General features: G+C 40.6%; 1 protein-coding gene across 3 annotated transcripts in view; it reads right to left on the bottom strand.

The window, feature by feature from the left end:
• Nucleotides 1-1,344: 1,344 nt before the first annotated feature.
• The window catches only part of rock1 (Rho-associated, coiled-coil containing protein kinase 1), a 105,221-nt gene continuing 84,756 nt past the window's right edge, over nucleotides 1,345-21,809 (bottom strand). Inside the window, exons 24-33 of one of the 3 annotated variants that reach the window (XM_036597663.1) lie at nucleotides 21,526-21,619; nucleotides 20,308-20,396; nucleotides 18,601-18,792; nucleotides 17,482-17,647; nucleotides 11,618-11,688; nucleotides 10,934-11,022; nucleotides 10,291-10,369; nucleotides 8,482-8,743; nucleotides 7,558-7,768; nucleotides 1,345-1,451 (exon numbers count right to left, since the gene is read on the bottom strand). In XM_036597663.1, coding sequence (XP_036453556.1) covers nucleotides 1,448-1,451; nucleotides 7,558-7,768; nucleotides 8,482-8,743; nucleotides 10,291-10,369; nucleotides 10,934-11,022; nucleotides 11,618-11,688; nucleotides 17,482-17,647; nucleotides 18,601-18,792; nucleotides 20,308-20,396; nucleotides 21,526-21,619 — 1,257 coding nt within the window. In that variant the 3' untranslated portion in view covers nucleotides 1,345-1,447. Of the gene's footprint in view, nucleotides 1,452-3,158; nucleotides 3,990-7,557; nucleotides 7,769-8,481; nucleotides 8,744-10,290; nucleotides 10,370-10,933; nucleotides 11,023-11,617; nucleotides 11,689-14,649; nucleotides 14,693-17,481; nucleotides 17,648-18,600; nucleotides 18,793-20,307; nucleotides 20,397-21,525; nucleotides 21,620-21,809 lie in introns of those variants that run through there. The other 2 variants (XM_036597662.1, XR_005008766.1) reach the window with 2 other exon arrangements.

Raw genomic sequence — 21,809 nt, 5'->3', positions numbered from 1 at the left:
AAGTTCACTGGTGGTTCTGGATAGTAAATAAAATGTCTATATCTGTGTTGTAGTCATGGCGACCCCTGGTTCCTATCACCACCACTGTAAAGACATCTGAACCATTTCACACCAAACCACTCTGAGTCACTCTGTTTACATCTCACACACTGAATTATGGGGGAATTTTTGAAATTTGGTGGAGTTAGCCTCTGAGTAATGAGCTAAAGTGTGCTCAGGAACTGCTTATTGCTTATCTGGGATCCTAATAAATCCCACTAGAAAGAAACAAACTGATGCCGGTCAGCTTCCTCACGCTTTCAGCGTACAAACGAGTCGCGCCTCGCCTTCATTTGAATGCACCATGCAAGACACTGAACCCACAAATCCAGGCGTTTCGGTCACGTCCGACACGTCCGACTGACTGGTTCCGATAAAACCACAACGTGGATGATAATGTCTTTTGTTGTCCCATAAAAAGTGATGACAAGTTTCCAACTATTAACCTTTTTTTAGCCCTCGCTTCTCTTTCGGAAGAGGATCTCGAGCAGATATGGCAGTAAAATCGTTATCCGAACGGTAAGGCACTAGGTGGGGCTGAACGCTACACCAGTTTAGTCTTCTACAAATAACTTACAATTCAAACAGTGCAGTTTTACATTTGTTAACTTAATGTTTTTTTTTGTTGTTGTTTTCTTTTTTTCATTCATCTAGGAATCAAAAAGGTAAGGCAATACATTACAAAAAGTTAAAAAAAAGCAAAATAAAACAGAAAATATTACAGAAATAATGTACCCAACGAACAAAAAAAAGATTTCTATGAAATTTGAGCACTCCTCGAGCCATTGCGATGGTATTCCTATGGCCTGGAGGATAACAATAATAATAATTACTATAATAATAACAACAACAACAACAATATGCATAGATTGTAATGATCTTGCATGCTCCTCAAAAAAACCAAAACAAAAGAGAAAATCTAATACTCAGTACCCAGAACTCCGTCCCAACCCCATTATTGCCCAGAGTCTGCTTCTACAGTAAGGCCAACAGAACAGATCCATCAGAATAAAGGCATCAGACGCGCGTCAGTGGAGGCGGAAGGAGTCGCGAAGCTAGAGCGATTGTCCCCGAGAGGGAAGACCCCCCGTCTACTACATTAACCCCGCCCTCCCAAAAAAAAACTCCCTTCAGAATCTCGGCTTCAGAAAGAGGACAGACCGAGATGTTGGTCCCAAAGTTGCCATCTCGAGCCGTGGAGGATGGTCTGAGCGCCCCCTACAGGCCTGGAGGGGGGCCGATCCCTTTACCCACCATAGCCAGGTCCTCCGTCCCGGTGTGAAATGTAGCTTTAGGGTTAATTCCATTTTTAATTCTTTTTTTTTTTAATGTATTTTTTAAGGTTTAGTTTTGTTGTATATATATTTTCCCCCCCGAGTCCCACGTTTCAGAGAGAAGGTTCAGGCGGTTAGCTGGAAGAAAAGAGCAGAGAAGAAAAGCCCAGTAAAAAAAAGGGTGGATGAAGAAATATAAAACCATATCCTCACTGAAAAGGATGCGCGTTCTATATTTATGAAATCATGAACCACTTTATAGTCCAAACAGACCGGCTTTTCCATATTCAGCTGTTTTTTACTTCTTTAAATGAAGTGAAAATGATCATTTTTGGAATATTTATGGAACTGAAAGTGTTTTTTTTATACTACAGATTATGTAATCTGAAATAAAGCACGACACAGCAAAACTTTGGAGCTATGCAAATGTTCATTATATGATAATAAATAGAGAAACACGCATCTGAGGTCAGAATATGCCTTCTTGTTAGTGATCACAATAAACATATACATATATTAATGAGTAAAACAATCAAACATGATCAGCTTTGTGCTGCAGTTTACCCGTTTTTGTTCTCAAGTGAACAAATGAGACGTCAACAACGTGACACTGTTAGAGATGCTCCTGTTTTACCACAACAAACGTCCCAACGAAACACCAACGATTACACTAAACCATTTCACAAAAGCTTCTTAAGGTGGCATTCGAGTTTCATTAAGTCTGACGAGCCCCTCGTTAAGGACCATAACCACTGGAGCGGCTCAATACTGTGCTAAATGTGTAATTATGAACATAGTGTTATTTGAACTACTTTTAAACACTGTAAAAAAAAGTTGACACGGCTGATTTAAAATCCGAACTTTAACATCTAATAGCAATTTAACAGTGTTAAAGTATCAGCCATGCTACTCTAAGTCAGTAGTGTAAGTTATATACTGTTAAAAAATGTAATTTCATATATACGCTGTCAGAAAAAACCTCATATCTCCATTATTTCCATTGTTTTTTAGTTTTTGACATAATTTGAAAATGTCTGTTGTCCTTTATATTGTGTGTAAATTTAATGATGAATGAACCAACAGAAATCGCCCAAAATGACTTGTAAAAAAAACATTAAAAGTAAAGTATGTTTTTGGCTTTTCCTGTAAAGTTACCATTTTGGAGATACAAGGTTTTGTTCTGACAGCAGTGATATATATGTGTGTGTATGTATATATATATATATATATATATATATATATATATATGTCGCTGCTGTCTGAAGAAAACCTTGTATCTCCATTTTTGACGTTTTTCACATATTTTGAAAATACCTGTTGCCAAGAAACGACCCAAAAGAACTTGTAAAAAACTCTGGTTCCATTGACTTACATTAAAAGTAAAGTAGGTTTTTTCCTTCTCCTGTAAAGTTACCATTTTGGAGATACGAGGTTTTGTTCCAACAAATATATATGTATATATATATATATATATATATATATATATATATATATATATAAATAAACATTCTGACCACCTCGTTGTTTCTACGCTCATTGTCCATTTTATCAGCTCCACTTACTATATAGGTGCACTTTGTAGTTCTACAGTTACAGACTGTAGTCCATCTGTTTCTCTGATACTTTGTTAGCCCCCTTTTACCCTGTTCTTCAGTGGTCAGGACCCCCATGGACCCTCAGAGCAGGTACTATTTGGGTGGTGGGTCATTCTCAGCACTGCAGTAACACTGACGTGGTGGTGGTGTGTTAGTGCGTGTTGTGCTGGTCTGAGTGGATCAGACACAGCAGTGCTGCTGGAGTTCAGCAATGGCAAGTGTAGAACTACAAAGTGCACCTATATAGTAAGTGGAGCTGATAAAATGGACAATGAGCGTAGAAACAAGGACATAATGTTATGCCTGATCAGTGTGTATACATGTGGAAGAGTCCTGAAACAGTTCAGTTTGAGTTGATGTTTGCCTTCCCACCAGTAGGTGGTGCCACAGAGTTATTTTCTCTGTGGTTGGCGAAGCAGAAAAAGCTTTTCTTTTCTCAGCCAGCTTAAAAAGCTTCTGTTGGGATCGAGCCTCAAGTTCCCCCCCAGCTGGTTAATCAGCCCCCTTCCATCGAAGGAGTACACCAGTACTTTTCAACTTTCACTCCATCTGCTGCATCTGTAGCGTCGACTGTTACGAAGAAGAGAAACTCAGCAAAAACTAGCATGTGACATAAGCTGTAATGGCGTTAGACACTATAGCATCTGTCATTATAGTTACTGGTAGCAACACGACGCTGTTATATTACTGAACATAAACAGTCGACATAAGACAGCACAGGACATCTGCTATGACACGCAGAAGGTCTTCAGTGAAGTGTTACCGGGATACGACTGTCTGGTAGTCGACTGTACGCTACAGCTGCAGCAGACGGAGATCAGGCTGAGAAACACTGGAGCTCTCCTTTAAACCTGAACAGGAAACCTGCACGTAAACCCAACCGACACCCTGAGAGGAGCAGCGCGGCTGGGCTCGGTTCGGCCGCCGCCGGAGCCGTTTAAGGGGTGTGAATGTAAAGGTAACTGTGCAGGAGACACTGCGCTGAGGTCTGCTGTGGGTGTAAAAGCCTGGAGCTCGTGTGTGCTGTGGTCAGCAGGAGCTGGACGAAGTGTCGGCTGCATGGAGGTTGGACTGCGCCCTGCTACGACACAACACGACACAAACGGGCCATCATAAACGGACCTGCTCTCTCTAACCCCAACCCTGGCACAGGAACATTCCGGCAAAAAATTCCCGCTTTAACCAAATGCAGTCGATAAACCAGGTCATGTCTGGTGTCGGAAGTTTGCACTGGAGCTTTGAGACGAATGTAGCTGACAAATAATGGGAACTTTAGCACTGAGCTAACTGCTTGCCTAATTTCTCACCCACTTTGTTGTGGAGTTGTTCAGTAATAAGACTTTCTCTCCAGTAGAGCTGATTAAATGGTTTCTGACACACTGTTATCTGTAAACATGGACTAAAGCATGTTAGCATAGCTAAACACAGTAGGGGCAGAGAACCTGTAGAGAGGAGAATTCCACTCTGTAATGTTTTCCGGGTTTCTCAAACACTAGAGGGCGCTCCCAAGTCCAAAATGGTTGGGTTCAGATGGAGCATTTGAGTAAAATCATAGTTTATGAATGCTTAAACATTTTTAATATAAAATAATTTATTCATTTCCTGAACAGCATAAAACATTTTAACACTGCTGTTACATTTTAAGAGCTTTTAAACTCGAGTTATAGGAGTTTAAAACGGCGCCTCATGTGCGTTCATGACGTCAGTGAGCGCGAACAGCCAATGAGCTGCTCCGCTCGCCAACCAGTCAGCACTCAGTAGCAGTAATGTTAGCGTCCTGCTGCCCAAAACCCGTTTGCTGTAGAAAAAAGGAAACATACAGGTGAGTTTCCTTTGCTGTTTTTGTGAAATCCATCCTTCTACTCTATAAAAGTTCTCGATGAGTGATTAGAGACTATTTTAACTTTTTGTTTTTAGCCGTTGAGCTCCATTCACCCCCATTCATTGAGGATTTGGCGTTTTGCGGTCCTTTTTTTAATATAACGGGGGAAATAGGAAGCGGCCAGACTCCTCATAAACCGGCTCTGGTAGAGGTTCTGAAATGGTTTAAATCCAAGGTTTGGCGTCGGTTTAACAGTATACCATTGATTTTTTTCCCTAATTTTCTCCTCAATTTAGTCATCTAGTCCATTAGTTTGGACTCCCCCAGTCACATAAGGGTGAAAGCTAGCTCATCACTGGACAGCTCTACGCACTCGTCAGAGACCACTAACCGCCAGCTCTGCTACATCAGCTAGCATCATGCTAAGTGAAGTGAGAAGACGGGGGGCCTTCCGACCCACCCAGAGAGCGAGGACAACAATGCTCTCTTGAACTCCTGGCCACGGACGGCTGTAGCATCACCAGGGACTGAACCCGTGATCTCCTGATGACAGAGCCAATGCTTAGACGGATGTGCCACTCGGGATCCACAGCATTCATTTTTAAGAACGTTTCCAAGATGCTAACTGATGTGGTTTAAGTGTCCATTACTTATCAGCTACATTAGCCCGGCAGCTCCAGCGCTAAATTAAAAGAAGCAAACTTCAAACACCAAACATGTCTTGGTTGATGGACCCGATTTGGACTAAGTGGTGGGGGAACAACGTGAACCAGCTTTTTCCCCCACATTCCCACCTTTTCTGTCTCCTGTTTGCATTCAAATCCTGAGCCTCTTGGGCTTCTGTCTGAACGAAACACACAACTAGTTCAACTAGTAGGTCACCATCACTAACAGCGCTGTGCAGAAGTCTCACCCAACCAGAGGAACATTCTCAGCTATCAAGAGCTTTAAAAGTCATTGTAGTCATTGCAGAACTTAACAGTATAAACTCAATACGACTGGAGTGCTTAAACCTTCTTTTCCTGCTGGCCCGGTGCTGGTTTATCCGATCTAGCTGGTCACCCAGAATGGTCACGCTGGTTGACCAGCGTACCAGCATCCAAAACACACCGGTGTCCAAAAAAATAAAAAACATGTATCTCTGTTTTTTCCAATGGTTATTTTTGTATGTCATTTGAGCACAGCGGTTATCCTTAACTCTCTACTGCACACATTATATTATAGCATTAAAAATATATATTTAATCCACTTTTCTTGGATAAAACAGTCCTTGATTTATTTTTTCAGAGCTGATTATAAAATTCAAAACATAAAAAGGGGTCCTTTTGGAGTATGCTGCCTTGAGGCAACATTGTGCGACAATGGGAAGAACTGATATAGAGTCGTGTTCCCTGAAGTGGTGAGATCTGGCTTGCGACTGGCTAAATCCATTCCACTGTCACACAATGTTGCTTCTAGGCAACAAACATATTTCTGCAAATTCTCATAACAAAAAAAAAAAAAAGATTATACTGAATGTTAAAAAAGTTTTTTGTGCCCACTAAGAGATCGTGTACATGGTTTTTATTGACTTACTCAAACTCCTCTATTTATTGTTCAGTGTCTTTAAATATGTGTAACGTCATTGTAAAGTAAGGAAAATGAGTTTGTTGCTCTGAGGCAACATCGTGCAATAGAGGGTTAACACTGTGTTAAAATGTGAATGGACCAAGAGAAAAGCTCCAAAACTGCTCAGAATAAAAATCTTTACATTAACTTACGTTCAAACGTTAATAACTTTTTTTTTGACTATTTTGGAGATGCGTTCTTCCAGATATGCTGGTTTTGCTGTCGACCAGCCATGCTGGTCCATGCTGGTTTTTCTAGCAGTGCAGCAGTACGTTTCATGTCGACGCCACATCATAATTTTCTCATTAGCATATTCTGGTATCACTAGAACCAGAACTAACAGAACTAAGCTGTTAGGTAGCGCCTCACGAATTGCACTGAATAAGCCTGTTTTCAATGGAAAAATGTGCTATAGTAACACATTCAATACAAAAATCAGTCTGTTTAATCATAATATGCCACCCCAGAGCAATTAACCATTTTAAAAAGCATTTTTCAAGCGCAGGAGGTCTTTAAGTGCTACTGGGACGGGATGAGCTCATATCGAGTGAACTTAGGACCCAAAAGCAACTTCTGATTTATTAGAATTTATAAGCCTTTTACGCTGCATTAATCTTCCATTACTGTCTTAGTGAATATCTTTGAGCTGATGTGTACAACACATAAAAGTGAAAGGTAACTTTGTCCCAAATTCTAATTTTGTAAATATATGTACATCAACATTGTCAGATACGTTTCGCTGCTGTCGGAACAAAACTTCGTATCTCCAAAACGGAAAAAACATACTTTACTTTTAATGTAAGTCAATGGAACCAGACTTTTTTCCAAGTCATTTTGGCCCGTTTCCTTTGGTCCATTCATCATGAAATTTACAAACAATGTAAAGGACAAAAGGTACTTTCAAATTAGGTTTTGTTCCGACATCAGCAACATGTGGAAAATACAGGACGTTGGCCCAGAAATCCCACATCGTCCCTAATTCTAACCAATATTTAATAGCTCTTGTGATTTTTGCTGTTTTAATGTTTATTTGTACTCATTCTAAAGACAGAGAGTGGATTTACCACCGTTCAGATCAGACTCTCTGTTCTCTAAAGGGGTTGAAGACTTCTGCACAGTTCTGCCCCTCAGCTGTGCTGATGGGTGATGACGGCTCTGCTGTTTGTGTCCGTGTTAATCACAGACCTCTGATATTTAAGCGTCTCACTATTTCATTTACCTGGACTTCCCGGTGATGTTTTTGGGGTTCTTGCGGAAGGACTGATTGGCTACGACGGAGCGGGTGGAAATGTTGCGGGGGGACGCGCGGGAGAAGGTGGAGGGCGGGGTTTTGGGGATCTTTTTGCCCAAATGGCCGATCCACTTCTTCTGCTCCTCCTGGGAGAGAGCCAGCAGGAGCATGTCCCGCGCCGACGTCACGTCGTAGTTCACTGTGAGGAGAGAGAGAGAGATTCATACGCTGTATCTGCACAGATTCTGAGATCTGAATCAGATCGGCAGCTTCAGGCAGCATCCCCAGTCATGTAATGATTATTATTACTGATTAAATGATTATTAATATAATAATAACTATCACTATTCTGTAATAATAACAAAGTAATAAATGCATCTAAATAAAATCAAAATCACCACAAAAAACAGAAACAGAAAAACAAACACAAATATTAGTATAATAATTGTAAAAAAATATAATTATTAAAAAATTACATTATTTTGAAATCATTTGTATAATTACATTTTAAATTGTATGTATATTCTTTAAATAAAATATAATAAAATATTACTGAAAAATATTCTTCCTTATATTTGTTCCGACAGTGATCATATATATTATTATAAAAATATTTTTGTCTGAAAACTAGCGATGCACAAACAGAATCTAAATTTTGCACAAATCTCCATGTAAATGAGTTTTTGTGACATTTTGAAACTTAGTTTCTATATATATATTCATTTCCATGTAATGTTTGAATAGAATACATCAACAATTTGATTGTATATGTTTTATCTTATAAGCATAATAATAAATAATCTATATTAATTGATTGTTTAATTATGGGGGAAAATAAATGAATAAATAAACTCCTAAGTAACAGTGAGAAGTACTGATGTCTTTTTCCGATGCTGTTTTCCGGCGTCTGACCTTTACAGGGTGCGATGACGTCCTCCTTCCTGTCCAGGTGGTCTTTGTGGCACTTGACGTGGCAGCGGCGGCACTCGAGTGCCGGTGGGGGTTTGAAGACGTGCCACAGAGGTTTGGCACAGGCCTCGCAGTTGGAGGGGAAGTGGTAGAGGGTGGGGATGAACTCGTGACCCTTATGGGGCAGGCAGTTGGTCTTATCGCCCTGAGGAACGGCCTCCAGGTCCGCCTCCTTCCGGCACTCGCCCTCGTTGGCGTACAGGATCTGCAGAGGAGAACACAGTCTTACACAACGTACCGGCAGCTGATGCAGTGTTATCATTAACTGAATTAAATCAGCAGCTTCAGGCAGCATCAGATCTTCAGAACGAGTCTGCAGGGTCAGTCTCAGTGCCTGAGTGGAGCACACTGGACATTACCGTGTTACTGGTAATCAGCACTAAAGCGCCCACATAAACCTGTCCTCCCCAGTTACGGAGTGATTATATATTATAAAAGTGATTCAAATAATTAAACATAATCATATATAATTATAATTATGTATAAATTTATTATTATTATTATTTATACAACAGTTAGTTCTGTCCACGCAAGCTGATTGGTCGAGAGGCGTTCTATCCGTGCTGTTATTTCACCATAACATCACGGGTTTTTCACAAACACTGCATCACTCTGCTGAGACGCCGTTGCTAAGCGACGACTTTGACAGCTGTGGGAGACGCTCAAGACATTTGAATGTTTTTACTTCTTATTTTGCCACAAACAGAAAACGGACACTTATAAGGTCACATTTGACCGACAGCCGATTTGGTCAGACTCTGAAGATGAGACGACACTAAATTCCCAAACTGTCATCACCACTGAGCAGCTTTTCAGTCGGCAGCTGTGACAGAAGAACAGCTGAACAACCTGGAATCAGCCAGAAATGAACCCAACACCATTCGCCAAACTAAATGGGCTGTAAGATGCTTTACAGACTGGCTGGAACAAAACAACATTAATACTGATCTGGCACAAACTGACAAAACTGAGCTGAACTTGATATTGTGATAGTTTAATGGCTCAGTCTGATTTGGTCAGACTCTGAAGATCAGACTACATGTTTGGCGAATGGTACTGGGTTCATTTCTGGCTGATTCCAGGTTGTTTAGCTGTTCTTCTGTCACAGCTGCCGACTGAAAAGCTGCTCAGTGGTGATGACAGTTTGGGAATTTAGTGTAAGGAGCTGGAGAACGAACTGCCGGCTGTGCAGCGAGTGGGCGGAGCTCGTTACTCTGACGTAGCAACAAGCTGCTCGTTAAGGAACTATAATTTGGTGAAGGAACTGCGAACATTAAAACCTATTAAACGCCGCGTTCACGGCCCAGTTTATTAATTTATTACTGTATTTATTTAACTGTTGTATAAAAGCAGTAGAACACTCGAGGAGTGTGTTATCGCCAATAACATCACGGCTGTGATGATCTACGGCGACCAAATCACAGCTGTGATGTTATTTCACGATAACACACTCCCTCTCGTGTTCTGTTGCTTAAGTATTTGTTATTTATGTTGTCTTCTACTGTTTTAGATGATTTTGTTATATCTTATTCTGAAGCAGGTTGGAGGCTTGGCTTAGAGAAGTACTATGTAAATAATGTTTACTTATGTACTTTTACTTATAATAAAGTGCTCATTACTGGTTATAATTATTGCCCAGAAATTCCACATCAGCACATCCCTAACTCCCTAACCACATCCCTTCATAAGCTATCACGACATGCGTCCGAACGGGCCGATTCTGTGTGGGTGCAGTTTTCATAAACAGCCGACCTGAAATATTCTGGGGATCTCGTCCGTCTCAGCGCGGTACACGTCGCCTTGTGTCACCGGACGCACATGGAAGAGTTTGCTGAAATAGAGAGAAAACACTTTTAAAACATTAGAAAATCATCAGAGTACAGAAATAACGGTAACACTTTGTTTGGATGGTCCACTGTAGATTCTGTGTAAAAGTTCAGTATATATTTAAGTAACATTCAACTGAATGGTCATTAAATGCCACTGAACTTGAAGTTGAATGTAACTTAGGTGATTCACTGTAGATGCTTTGTAAATGCTCAGTCTGCCTTTCAATAACATTCAACTAAACACCCATTAAATTCAACTCAACTGGAAGTTCAGTGTGAAAGAGTTTATTAAATCTGACCCTAAACCCTAAACCTAACCCTCACATTAACCTCAAGGCAAAACCTACATCTACTCCTAACCCTAATGTTGTTGATAATCAACTGAGGATCACCAGAAGGTTTGTCAATGATTTAAGTAGCTGTAGAGCATCAATAGAGGACCATCCAAATAAAGTGTGACCAATATAATCTCAGTGTCCCTTGTGTACTTCAGCAGTTATATTTTTGTTCACAAAAAAAGTGCTGCTCATACAAAACTGTCCGGCGGAGTACAGTAGAAAACTCACTCAATGTCCAGCACCATGGAGGGATTGGACTGCTCTTTGTCCTGCTCATCATTATAGAAGAGAATCTTCTTACTGCTGACCACAACGTACTGAGGGAGAGAAACAAATAGAGTTAGCACAGAGCAAATAAACCAACATACAGTACTCTGTAGAGACCACCTTTCATTTGTTTCCAGTCAAAACAACCAAAAAAGTAGAAAATATAGATTTAAACTAAATATAATTTCAATTTTTTCACTATTTAGTTTGTCCACACTTTGCCTTTATTACAGCTTTTTCACTCAGCTTCCAAACACCCTCAAAATCAGTCTTAGAAGCTGGTTGATCATTTTCTGAAGTAATCCATTGTTCAAAGTCCCAACTTTTTTGAGATGTGTTGCTGCCATCAAGTTATAAATGAGTTCATGTTTTTGATTAAATGGTAAAATGTCTCACTGTCAACATCTGATATGTGCTCTAAGTTCTATTGTGAACAAATGAGATTTACAAATCACTGCATTCTGGTTTTATTTACATTTATTTACATTTTACAGTGTCCAAACTTTTTTTGGAATTGGGTTTGTATTATACAATAAAAATTGCAGCTCTTGCCATTTGGAAACTGCACTCTTTAAAACTGCGATTTCGATACAAAAGCGATTAATCTTTCAGCTCTCGGCCAAAGTCACTGATCTGAGTCCTCACCTGCTTCTTCCAGCCGTATCTCTTGATGTTGGCTCTGTTGGGGATCGACAGCCAGCCTTCCAGTCTGGATTCTGCAGACAGACACCAGACAGTGGATTAAAGTCCAGCAGAGTACAGTGAGCTCTACCTCTACGGTGGACATGCAGTGAAAAACTCAACCAGGGGTTCGAAAAATCTCAAACCAAACCTCAGAAATCATAAAGAACAAATGAAACAGCCGCATGCCAGCCGGGACACCGTCACACCACGTCCACAGATCAGAGCGACGCAGAAAAACCTCATCACTCCGTTTATGTAGGAGAGCTTGGCTCCAGTGCGGGAGCAGTAAGTGCTGTAAGTCTGTTACTGACTCGGTGAATTGATCTATTCAAGCTCCGCCCACAAACAGGTTCTTCTGTAGGTACTACTGTGAAGCTGAACGACCAAACGTTCAACCTAATGAGAAACTGTGGAGAACTTTTGCTGAACTGGACTGTGTTGTTGTGGCAACACAAAAAACAAATAAAAAGAACTGTATTGCATCAAATAAACAATATATGTAATAAACAACAAAACGCTGTCGTTGGAAAAAACCTTCTATCTCCATTTTTGTCATCTTTCAGTTTTTGACAATCTGAAAATATCTGTTTCCTTTTTTTAAATTAAATTATCCTAAATTTAATGATGAATGGACCAAAAGAAACAAACCAAAATTACTTGGAAAAAGTCTGGTTCCATTGACTTACATTAAAAGTAGAGTAGGTTTTTTCTTTCCCGTGTAAAGTTACTATTTTGGACATACAAGGTTTCTATGTTAAATATATGTACTTATTTTCATTTAGAAAATCAACATATACATATAGTTGTGCACAAAACCTCGTATCTCCAAAATGGTAACTTTACAGGAGAAGGAAAAAACAAACTTTATTTTTAATGTGAGTCAATGGAACCAGAATTTTTTCCAAGTCATTCTGGGTCGTTTCTTTTGGTCCATTCTTCATAAAATTTACACACAATATAAAGAACAACAGGCATTTTCAAATTATGTCAAAAACTGACAAAAATGGAGATACAAGGTTTTTTCCAACAGCAATGATAATATATATATATATATATATAAATTAGTACATTAACTACTTTATGAAAGGCTAGAGAGGCTAAAATATTTTAAGATAATATTTACTTTTGATATATTTTTATATTAACTTAGCTAATACATGTAGCATCTCAAAGTGTTTTAAAATGAAATGTTAACTAAGCAAAAAACAGCATTAAAATAGAATAAATTGAAATAAATTAAACGAACAGATTTTGATTGGCTGCATTAGAACAAAGAGACGTTCTTAAATATTTCTTTCAAGGTATGCAACATATTGCGAACGCTACCCCGTCTAGCGTAACAGTGTGACCTCACTAATCTACAGCTTATTTACAATGAGTAACACACAGTGGAGCTGCAGAGCTGAGAGCTACAGTTTCTCACTGGGCTGAACTGGATTTGGTGTAAAACTGTCCAACTCCAGAACAGTAGCACCAAAAGAACGCAGAGCCCGAGAAAGACCATCCGCCTTTCTGATGATCGACAGTGAATTAGTCCCACATATTTAGTCAGCACGTGTTACCATGGTGATAACCGATCGGCCAGGGTAGATCAGGAGGACGTCCACGAGTCGCTGGCTCCAGACTGTGGAGCTGTTAGGAGGAAGTGAAGGGTTACTGCTTTCAGAGCATGCTGTGGAAACAGAGCTACGCTGGCCCGTTAGAACAGTGAGGGGGTCTACAGTGTGTCCAATCACTCAGCAGTGAACATGCAGAGAGCACGGGTGGTCCGTGAAAAGGGGTGACGGTGTCTTTAAACACCTCTGAAAGAGGCTCAGAGTGGAGGTTAGTCAGTCAGGAGCAGCTTTTCCCAAAGAAAACGAGTTCTATTCTAGAACTAGGCGATGAAACGATGACCGTAATAATCGATTAGTGATATCGTTACTGCACGTTTCAATAAAATTACTAATATCAGCACCTTCCACTGTCATAATCTGAAAGTGTCAGCTGCTCTTTTCATTGCTAGAATGATTAACTCAATAAAATTTCAGACTTATTACATAATAAAGCTTATTATTCAGTAACTACAGGGACTTCAATGCAAACTGGCTGAGCTGTTCTTAAGTTATAGAAGTGTGCAACAAAACTTTGAGCCCTGGCCATTTAAGGGGTTAATAACGCCCCCAAAAAACTGGTCCACAATTACTTGGAATAAAACCATTCTGTATTACTTAAACTCTTAGCCCTTGTGTGATTTGCGTGAAGAAAAAATGATGCGATTTATTATTATTTCTGCCTCAGATTCTTGGTCTTTGCTCATTTTCTGTGAAGAACATATAAAATAACCCATTTTCAGTGCCTTCACTCTGTTCACCCCCCACACATTTATATTACACATGTGGTGCTGGGTGAACCCACGGGGAATAAAAGTGTGGAGGTGCTGTGTCCTTCACTCTGTTAGCCTAATGTACATTTAGTTGATTTTCTGAGAGTAAATAAGTGAACATATCCTGTACAAAGAACACACTTCTGTACACTTTAATACACTATTACTGTGTATTTGCTGAATTTGGCATATTGGACAAAACATAAAATACAAGAGAGGTCTAAACATTTGCACAGGCCACATTTTATGTACTATTTCGTTCAAACAAACAGTAATTGTGTACTAAAATGTGCAGAAGAGTGTCTCTGTAGAGGACGTGTTCACTTATTTACACTGAGAAAACCAACAAAGCGTCTATTTTTTAATATTGTCGATATAAAAACGCAGGGAAATGAATTTTTGGCTGTATCGCGCAGCGCTAGCTACAGTAAAACGGCTAGAACCTCGTTGGTAAGCGATCGTCGTCACTCTGAGAAGTTTCTTTCAGGGGCAAACAAGAGAACAAACACAGAACAGGCATAACACCCAACAGCACAGAGCGTAAACAATAAATAAAGAAAAATAAAAGAAGCCACGCAGCCAAGAGCTTAAAGCAGGCATGAAGGGAACGAACCTGCGGGTTACTCACAGAGGAAAAAGAACAGAGGACACAAAGAGGAGGAGAGAACCGACTGGACACGAGAGGGAAGAAGATATGAGAGGATTTTAAACACATTCCCACAAACCCCGGCGTTACCACGGTAACGCGAGGTGCCAAAACAGCACGAGGAGTGGCCAAAATATCAGAAACACCATCAGCAGCACAGATACACCGGACTGTATTCGATCTACGATGCTGACGGCCTTCAGGGTTTTAACCCCTAAACACTCAGATCTTTTACTGTCGGTTTGCTGCACCAGTTACAGCTGCACTGTGTAAAATCAGAGTCAGGAGGAACAATAAACACACAAACTTTGAACTTTCCAGGTACAACAAAGTTCCAAATCCCCAAAACTTACACAGTGCAGCTTTAAATGTAATTTGAAGGGCTATCAAAGATGACATGGAAACAATATTACATATGTGTATGTGTGTAAATATATATATAAAATTCATATTAACACCATGTTAACACACTGTCTCTTCAAAATATCCAAAGTAGAGCCCATCTGCTATGAAAATAAGTTTAAGCTTATTTTGTCCCCTCATAGCCAAAACAAAAGGCACTGCTTTTAAAATGGAACAAAATCAAAATAAGACAAAAATGCCATCCATTGCGAATAACCACACAAACTAATGTCATTAATTGTGATGATTAATTAAAGTTCAAGTAATTACACAGTTTAATAATATCTGCATTCACTTGCAGGTTTTAGTTTGGGCTTCTGACAATTTTCTGTTTCAAAAATGCAAGAAGAGCAAAAATCTAACATTTTTTCTTTGCATGATACCTTTTTTTCAAATTCAAATCAGACTAAAACATCTCCTCTTACACTTGGAGTAACTGGACTGATTAAAAGTTTAGAACTAACCTAAACCAAAGTTTAGACAACCACAACTCCTGAGGATCAATGCGAATACAGTCAGGTATGTAACTGTGCTGCGGTGTTTACTTTAAAACATGCGCCGCTGTTCAGCGGAAACGAACGCTTACAGAGAGTACATTCAATTAAAGTCCTTCATTTAATCTGAAACCCATCTGCTGCTTCGGGAATGGAAAGGTTTCCATGGAAACAATGACGAGCAAGACCTGGAATCATTGATGTACAATGTGGAATTAATACCATGTAATTTACAGCCTAAAAGCAAGAGGCTTGTTGACTGTGTCAGTTTAGATTGACATTTCCAATAAATGTCCTCTAAACACTGTGAAAACAATCCAGAACTGGGAGGAACAAACTGTATGGACAGAACTGTGGTCAGTCTCATCAGTTCAGGAGTCTCAGCGCCAGCAGAGACTGGAGTGAAGACGATGCGAGACAAATTAGGTAAAAATACAGAAATGCAGGTTTAGCTGAGATGTGACAGACATGGCAATGACTGAGTGAACCAATCACAGCAGCGCTGTGGAATTCAGCTTTTTGGAAAATGACTACAACACAGGGTGATTCAAAAAGATTCATTTCAAAGGGCCGTATTTTTACAACGGGTGCCCAGGAACCAATCACAATCCAATTGAAAGAGGGGGTCATAGAGTTTCTGACGGTCAGTGGAAGATGGTTCCCTTCAGTCTGAGAGGAGCTGAGACCCCTGAGCAGATGAATTTTTGGAATCACCCTGTACCGTATTTTATACACTACATAAATGACTTATCGTTAAACAAGCCGTTTAAAATGAAATGAGTCCTCTAGATCAGGGTTTCTCAACCTGTGGGCTGCAGACCACCAGTGGGCCGTGAAGCACCCTCTAGTGGTCTGCAGGGCTGTGCTCAGGGGGAGGCAGTAGTTCGCAGTGGGCCGTTAGTGACGTATAAATGAAAACACCGCAGTCACAGGCTAATTAAACGTCATCAGTCTGACGTCTGCACAGCGCAGATTTCTCAGGGTGTTTCTCCTGCCTTGTTCAGCGCGGAACGATCAAACTCTTTTCTTTAGGTCGCTTTGTTTTGACATGTCTCAACACTGCACCCGTATTCAGGTCTGCATCAAACAACTGTAACGGTCCAGCAAAACCTGCAGGTCTCCATATGCTTCAAACCGAACCCTGCTCAGTTCACTGCTGGTGGGACGCATATTATGATTAAATGAAGGAACTCATCAACAGAGCTGACTTTCCTCTTCTTCTAGCAGCACATCAGCGCTTTACTGTCAACATAATCTGCCTGTTTAACATCTGACTCTTTACAGACTCTCACTGCTCTCATTTCTTTCCTCATTTCGAGCTGCAGCTGATAAAGACGACACATGAGCCTTAAAATAATAGTGAAGAACTGCGTTTGATTTCTGGCCGAGCACCAGCGACCTGAGTAGTACACTCAAATTGATAAACTATGACAAAGAAGCTGATATCGAGGTTTATTATTTTTGAAGATTGGGGAGACGGTAGTCCAGAAGTTATACACAGGTAGGCCCTGGGGTGGGAAAGGTTGAGAACCCCTGCTCTAGATCTCTCAGCTGTCTTTCCCAACATGGCAATCATGACCTTTGAAGCATCATCTGCATTACTGGGTTAATTTAGAAGCATAAATGAAACGGAAAATTCTGTACAAAAGAAGCTTCCTGTCGGTTTTTTGAAGTGTCCTTAATTTCGATGCGGTCAGCAATTTGTATTTTGGTGCATCACTAGTTTAAAAGCCTGCTGGGAATTAAAAAATAAAGGTAAAGCAAAAAGAAAAAATGTAAATCTGGTGTAACTGTTTACTGCGGTTATTTTCTGTACAGTTACCTGAATAAGAGGATTCTGTTAACGGCCCAGGCCCTGTTACCTGAGACAGGTGTGTCACAGGACCAGCACTCCTGCAGTGTGTGTGCATGTCTGTACCTGCGATGTTGCTGTCCGTCTCGTCCGGCTGTAGGCTGGTGACGCTGGAGTTGTCCATACGGAGCTGCAGGTCATTCAGTTTCTCCCTCAGCTGCTCGATGTCGCTCTCTTTGCTGTCCAGTTGCATCTGCAGCTCGTTACGGTACGTGCTCTCCTCCATCAGTTGCTGCAGAACCAGACAAACCACACATTTATTATTACACAAGGCTACATACGTGAAACACAGAGGCTGGAAACAAACATTTTCAGTAGCCTGATTACCAGTGAATCCACACTTACAACAGAATCTAAAATATAATTTCATACAATATAACGCATTTTTTTTAAACCTATTGTGATGACTGATTAAACTGGCCGCAGTCCTGTCCATCCAGCTTGGTCATAACGATTGCAGAAGTATCTGCTTTTCAATATTTGGAAGAAGGAAATCATTGGAAATAAAACTGATACAAAGCTTGTTGATTGCATACATATTTACATGCTCACTACAAGTAATCAGATCCAAAATTACACACATGCGTAGAGAACCGCTTAGTGTAGACGTTACCATGACAACCAGCATCACGTGAGTCCAGTCAGAGTGAGACGAGCAGCAGTGAGCAGTGCTTATTAAAGAAGGCCGAGAGGAAGACGTCGTGTTCTGAGACACATAAGCTGGACGTCCGTCCCACCGCCGTCTTTTAAAGATCAGAGCATAAACTTCGTCTCCTCTGCAGACCAGTTTCTGCTCCGCCATGTTGAACGGTATAAACTTTCACTACGACGCGACGAACATGATCAGAATGGACTTAAACTTTCCGATAGGGAATGTAATCAGATACAGGCGTTTACACGGATATTATTCTTCTACTTAATGGATCATTTACAGGATTACCCACCTCGATCAGTCAGATAGGAACTGTATTCTGAATGGCCTCAATCGGACTAGACTATTCCGACTTAAGTGTATATATGGCCGTACTCTCTTCTGATTGAGCTATTAGTCGGATTATTAACGGATTATCAGGCTGCATGTAAACGTGGCTACTGTTTCGTTCATTATTAGCATCATTAGCACTTCTGGGAGCGCCGATTGAACATTTTGAACAAAACTAGCGTTAGCGACGCGCCAGCACCCACCGCCTGCATTTCGCTAAGCTCCTTCTGGTATTTGATGGCCATGTGGTTGAACTTCTCCTTCTCTTGGTTGAGCTCCAGCTGCAGCTTGCGGTTCTCCTTCTCCTTCTTGCGCAGATCCGTGGTGCTGCCACGGTTCTTCCGGTCCAGCTTCATGTCCTTCCGGTTCATGATCTCGGCCAGCTTGTTCACGGCCTGCAGGAGAACAGGAGAGACACACGTCAGTGAACTTCAGCTCCGCCCTACTGATATAATTTAAGGGTTGCTACACACTGGTGGGCTGCTGTGAGATCACTGTATAAGGAATATATCTTTAGGTTGACTTTATCAGCTCGGTGTCCTGTCGCCCATCATTAGTGGCCAGTTTCTGACCTCAGGACAGCTGACGGGTGGATATTTTTGGTTGTTGGGCTATTTTGTATTACATATATTACCAAATAATCACAATGGCAATACTATATGTATTATTAATCTTAGCCTTGTACTTATTTGTATTTGTGTAAATTACGGATACAGCGATATTTCAGCCACTGGAAATTTACCTCTATGGTCCACTGAAGATTATATAGATCTAAAATGAAGCGTCACAATCTGACACTTAAAAATAATGTGAATACTAATGAAAAACTAGAAACAGTGACTGAAAACGCCTGTTTGTTTTCTTCGCTCTATGTACCTTTTCAGGTTGACTAGCAGCTCTGTGTCCTGTCGCCCATCATTAGTGGCCAGTTTCTGACCTCAGGGCCGCTGACTGGTGGATATTTTTGGTTGTTGGACTATTTTGTATTAGTTAAATATACACAGTAACTCTTCTAACCACAACTTTGGGCGTCATAGGATGAAGATACAGGGCAGTATTTTCTTTTTTTGTTTGTTTTTTTGATCTATAAAACTAATTCAGAGTGAAAATGGATTAATGCTTTGTTGCTGACAAAGACACTCATTTTTCTTTGGTATTTCATCACTGAACAAAGAAAAATGAGCATCTCCAAAATGGTGACTTTACAGGAGAAGGTAAAAACGTCCTTCATTTTGAATGTAAGTTAATGTAAGGAAATTTTATTCCAATAAATTTTGGAGCATTTCTATTGGCCCATTCATCATTAAATTTTCAGAAAACGTTAAGGGGAGCTGGTGCGCTAAAACGATGCAGAGAAATGAAAATGGAGATTACAAAAAAGATAATTTTAGTTTTTTAACATAATTTTAAAGTGGATTAATGGTAATTTTGTCCCCATTCATCAGTTTTTCAAAACTGCTTATCCTCACAGACGTTTTCAGACATTTTTAACCTCAATATTTTAAATGACTTCATGAAAACTCTTCTGCAGCAACCCTGTGTTTGAAGGAAAACAACAACAAAAAAAATCAGCATATCACAAGATCTTTGAAGAAACAGTAGAAAACACTAATAACAGTGTGTGGGGGGGCAGTGTGTAATATACATTTAGTAGTAAACAAAAAAAAAGATTATATAAGCGTAAATATAAGATTAACAAGTATAAAATATAAAATAAGTCTAACTAGACTTTTTAATGCCTGAACCAGAAAGTGTCTCAAGCACATGACGTCCTTAATGCACTACAGGGAGCTGAATGCTGCACTGTGTGTTGGGCTGTGAAGAATAATAACGATAAGACGAATCAGGAGCGTCTCAGGGTGGACGGTTTCCTCAGTACAATCAGAGGACGTGCGTCTTCTCAGGCCTACCTGGGTCTTCAGGGTTCGTTCCGTGTTGAGTATCTTCTCATAGTTGGCCTTAATGGAGTTCGAAATTTCTTCTTTTTGGGCGGCATAATCTACACAGGAGCATAAACAGAGGAGGAGAGAGGCTGGAGTCAACAGCGTCAGGAAAACAGCCCTAAACCGGCTCTACTTTCCTCACAGACTGACACAACATGACAGTCATGACTCAGAGCTGAGCACGGCTTTATACCAGCAACAAAGTCAAACTCTGAGACAGAACCAGAAAGACCAACAGCAGCTAAACTAGCCAGAAACGCAGACGAAGCTGGAGAACCTCTCAGGATACGTTCACATTACCAGGCTGAAGTGGCACACATCCGAGTTTCTGCCCTAACGTGACTCAGATCTGATGTTTTCAGGGCTGTGTGCACGCAAATGTGATCTTTCAAATCTGACCTGAACCCTTTCATATGTGGTCCTAGATCGGATACGTATCTGATTCTTGGCCGTGTGACCTTAATGTGACACTCAGATCGGAATTCAGGTGCTTTTTCCCCACTGCGCTGCACCATCATTCAGCGTTACCATGGCAACAGCGCCGAACAGAAGTTAAAGCCTGTAAACGGTGGAAAAGCAGCTCATCTCACCTTTTTCTCCTTCGTCTCGCTCTAATAATGAAGCTGAGAGCTGATCAGAGTTAATGATCTTCTCAGCGAAGCTCGTTCTGCTCGTTAGTTTGTGCTAATGATGAACGTGATTCATTCACGTGACGTTACTGAGTAGGATGAGCTCATGAGGGTCATTTCAGGACGCCGGTTCGTTCATATTAATGACAGATTTGAATCACTTACCTAAACTAGTGTGAACCATCAGACAGATCGGATTTGAGCAAAAAATCGGATTTGAGCAATGAGGCTTGTAATGTGAACGTAGCATCAGAAGCATAAACAATAAACAAATGATTCTGGTAATCTAAGACTGTAAAGCCAGGCGTACACTCTGAGGTTTTCATCTGTTTTTAAGTCCGATTTGGTCAGAGCCGACTGAATTTCATGATCGGGCCAAATTTCAGCTTCATCAGCTGTTGTTTGCTGTGCAGTGTGAGGGGGAAACGATGCCCGAGGGGGAATTCAAACATACAGTGTGGGTCACCAAAGAACAGGATTTCTAGAATCGCACAGTGCTCGCCTGGCTTAAAAGCTCCTCCTCCTGCAGCTCCTCCCTGAGTGTGCAGGACTTTACCTTCCTCCTGAGATCGGAGCTTCGAGTCTAGCTCGGCTTTCTCCCTGGTGAGGTTCTCCACATCTTTGGTTAGGGTTTTGTTGGAATCCTCAAGCTGAAAAGTACAAGAAACATCAGAATCAGGATTTTTTGTAGCCAATAAAGTCTCATGAACAAAGAATTTGTAGGAAGCGCCAACTTTTTCGGTGTCGCCATCTCCCAATTACAGAGCAGTTTTAATTTCATTGGATGGATGTTAATGTTATTAGAACTTCAATCTTGATGCTCAAGAGTGTCATTTTTCT

This window comes from Colossoma macropomum, unplaced genomic scaffold (assembly GCF_904425465.1).
Source record: "Colossoma macropomum unplaced genomic scaffold, Colossoma_macropomum, whole genome shotgun sequence".
Taxonomy (NCBI): domain Eukaryota; kingdom Metazoa; phylum Chordata; class Actinopteri; order Characiformes; family Serrasalmidae; genus Colossoma; species Colossoma macropomum.
Note: the sequence above shows the minus strand (reverse complement) of the source record. Positions and strands in the feature narration are given on the sequence as shown.